Source organism: Centruroides sculpturatus, unplaced genomic scaffold (assembly GCF_000671375.1).
Source record: "Centruroides sculpturatus isolate CEXI.00-Female unplaced genomic scaffold, Cexi_2.0 scaffold1783, whole genome shotgun sequence".
Lineage (NCBI taxonomy): Eukaryota > Metazoa > Arthropoda > Arachnida > Scorpiones > Buthidae > Centruroides > Centruroides sculpturatus.
This window is the reverse complement of record NW_019386212.1, coordinates 69,887-71,962: the sequence shown is the minus strand read 5'-3', so window position 1 is coordinate 71,962 and position 2,076 is coordinate 69,887. Positions and strand designations below refer to the sequence as shown.

Below are 2,076 nucleotides of genomic sequence, written 5' to 3'. Positions count from 1 at the left end.
CATCTTATTCCATAATCTAGTAAATAGATTAATCCGTAAATCTCTTGAAATTTACCGAATTTAAATTTTAAATTATAGGAATAAGGAAAGTATACTTTAACTTTGTCGTAACTTGACAACTAAACTGATTTACCTTTTGTTTGAATCGTAGGATCAAACGTGCCTTTTCAATCAAAGAAACTGCTTTTGGTGTTGTCGTATCGAAAATGCTCAATGGATGGCGTCATTTTATTTAGACAAATCAATGAAAGCGTTAATAATTGGACTTTGTTTATTTTTCAGATTTGTCAACGCTCGTCTTAAGTACTGCCAAGTATCGTTTCTATATTTAAAATTTATTCGTGTTTAAAAATTTTTAAATTTGTCAAATATTTTCTTCATTTCCAGGTAGAATTAAAGTTAATTCTTCCTTATTCACTGTTTAATTTCTACATTTTTTCTTTAAGATGTTTCTTCCGAGCTCAACATCTCTCCGACCCAACATCTCTCTCGAAGAATTGCCGTGAAAAATTACAAGAATGGAAGAAGGAAGGGAATATTTACTTCACAGATAGATGAATCGTTTTCATTTAAAATTCATTGTCTACAGATTTACTGAAAAATTGTGTCGATGAATTAACATGAACATGTTTTGTCAATGCGCTGCGAAGATTGTTTTAAACATTTGTTTCGTATTTTTTTATTTTTGTAATGCAAACGTGGGGTTGTTCATTAGATATATTATTTATGTTTTGATTGAATTTAGATTTAATTTTTATGTTATTGTGAAGCATTTATGTCAAGAAATGCAGAATTAATATTTGCTGCGTATCTTTGCAATAATTAACACGATCGATTAATTTTTAACAATATAGTTTAGTATTTTGTGTTTCGTAGATTTCGCCAATACGAAGAAGAGGAAGTTTGTGTGTGGAGAATGTGGCAAAGAATATTCTCGGAAATACAGGTTGCGACGTCATAGGATGAGTCACACGGGAGAAAAGCCGTTCAGTTGCCAGTTATGTGGAGAAAGTTTTATTAGAAGTTCCCGTCTACGAAGTCACCTGATGATTCATACCGGAGAGAAGCCTTTTACGTGCGACCGTTGCAAACGAAGCTTTACTCGAAGACGAAATCTTGTAAGGCATCTTCGCATTCACACGGGAGAATTGCCGTTTGAGTGCGATTATTGTTTTCGAAAGTTCTCTGTCAAATGTAATTTTAAATTCTCACATTAAACGCCACAGCAATGAAAATATTAATTAACATGAATATACTAAACAGTTTGAAACTTGTAAGGAATAATTTAATTCCGAAGATTACAGTTTATTTATTCTTTTTGACTTTTTTTCGAAATTTCATTAAAGTAGTTTCATTTTAAACTTAAAATGAAAACATACTGTATTATTAATGTTATTGTAATAAAGAGTTTTTGTAATTGTAATAAAGTGTTTTTATTTTATCGAAATTTTAACATTTGTCTTCTATAAGAATACAAAATAAAAATGTGCTTTGTGCTATTTTTATGAAACGATATTTCGAATTTCTTTCGGAATTTGGGATTTTCTGAAATTTAAGTTTTACTAACAGTGAACACAGAAATGAAATTATAATTGCGAAATTTTAAACAACGATACCGCCGGTTATCTCATTTGCAATCTGTTGCTAACCTATGTAAATTGGATGTCAAGTACAGATATATAGGGAACAGTCGTGTTTATGTAATAAAAAATATACTACACTTAAACTAACAGAATTTTTTTTGAAAAAAATATAAAGTACAGTAGAGCGTCGTTTATCCGAAAGCTGGTTATCCGAAACGTCCGTTATCCGAAAGCATTCCAGTCAACAAATTTAAATTTTCGCTAGTGCTGTGGCGCTGCAATCTTTGGCTATGTTTTTGGCTACTCAAATATTTTACGTTTCTGATACTAAATTAACTTCTGAAGTATATTTTTTTTTTGTTTTTATATTTTTCAATATATTTATTTTGTTTGTACAAAATAAAAAAAATAATTTTTAACGATACAATAGCCATGATTATTATTTTAAAAAGTTTATGTTAGGCTTAACATAAACGAAAATTCAACGCAAAGC

General features: G+C 29.7%; 1 protein-coding gene across 1 annotated transcript in view; it reads left to right on the top strand.

The window, feature by feature from the left end:
- The first annotated feature begins 962 nt into the window (after nt 1-962).
- LOC111614106 (protein krueppel-like) overlaps nt 963-2,076 on the top strand; it is a 4,419-nt gene continuing 3,305 nt past the window's right edge. The window contains exon 1 of the mRNA XM_023355483.1: nt 963-1,194. Within this exon, the coding sequence (XP_023211251.1) occupies nt 963-1,194 (232 nt within the window). The remainder of the gene's footprint in view (nt 1,195-2,076) is intronic.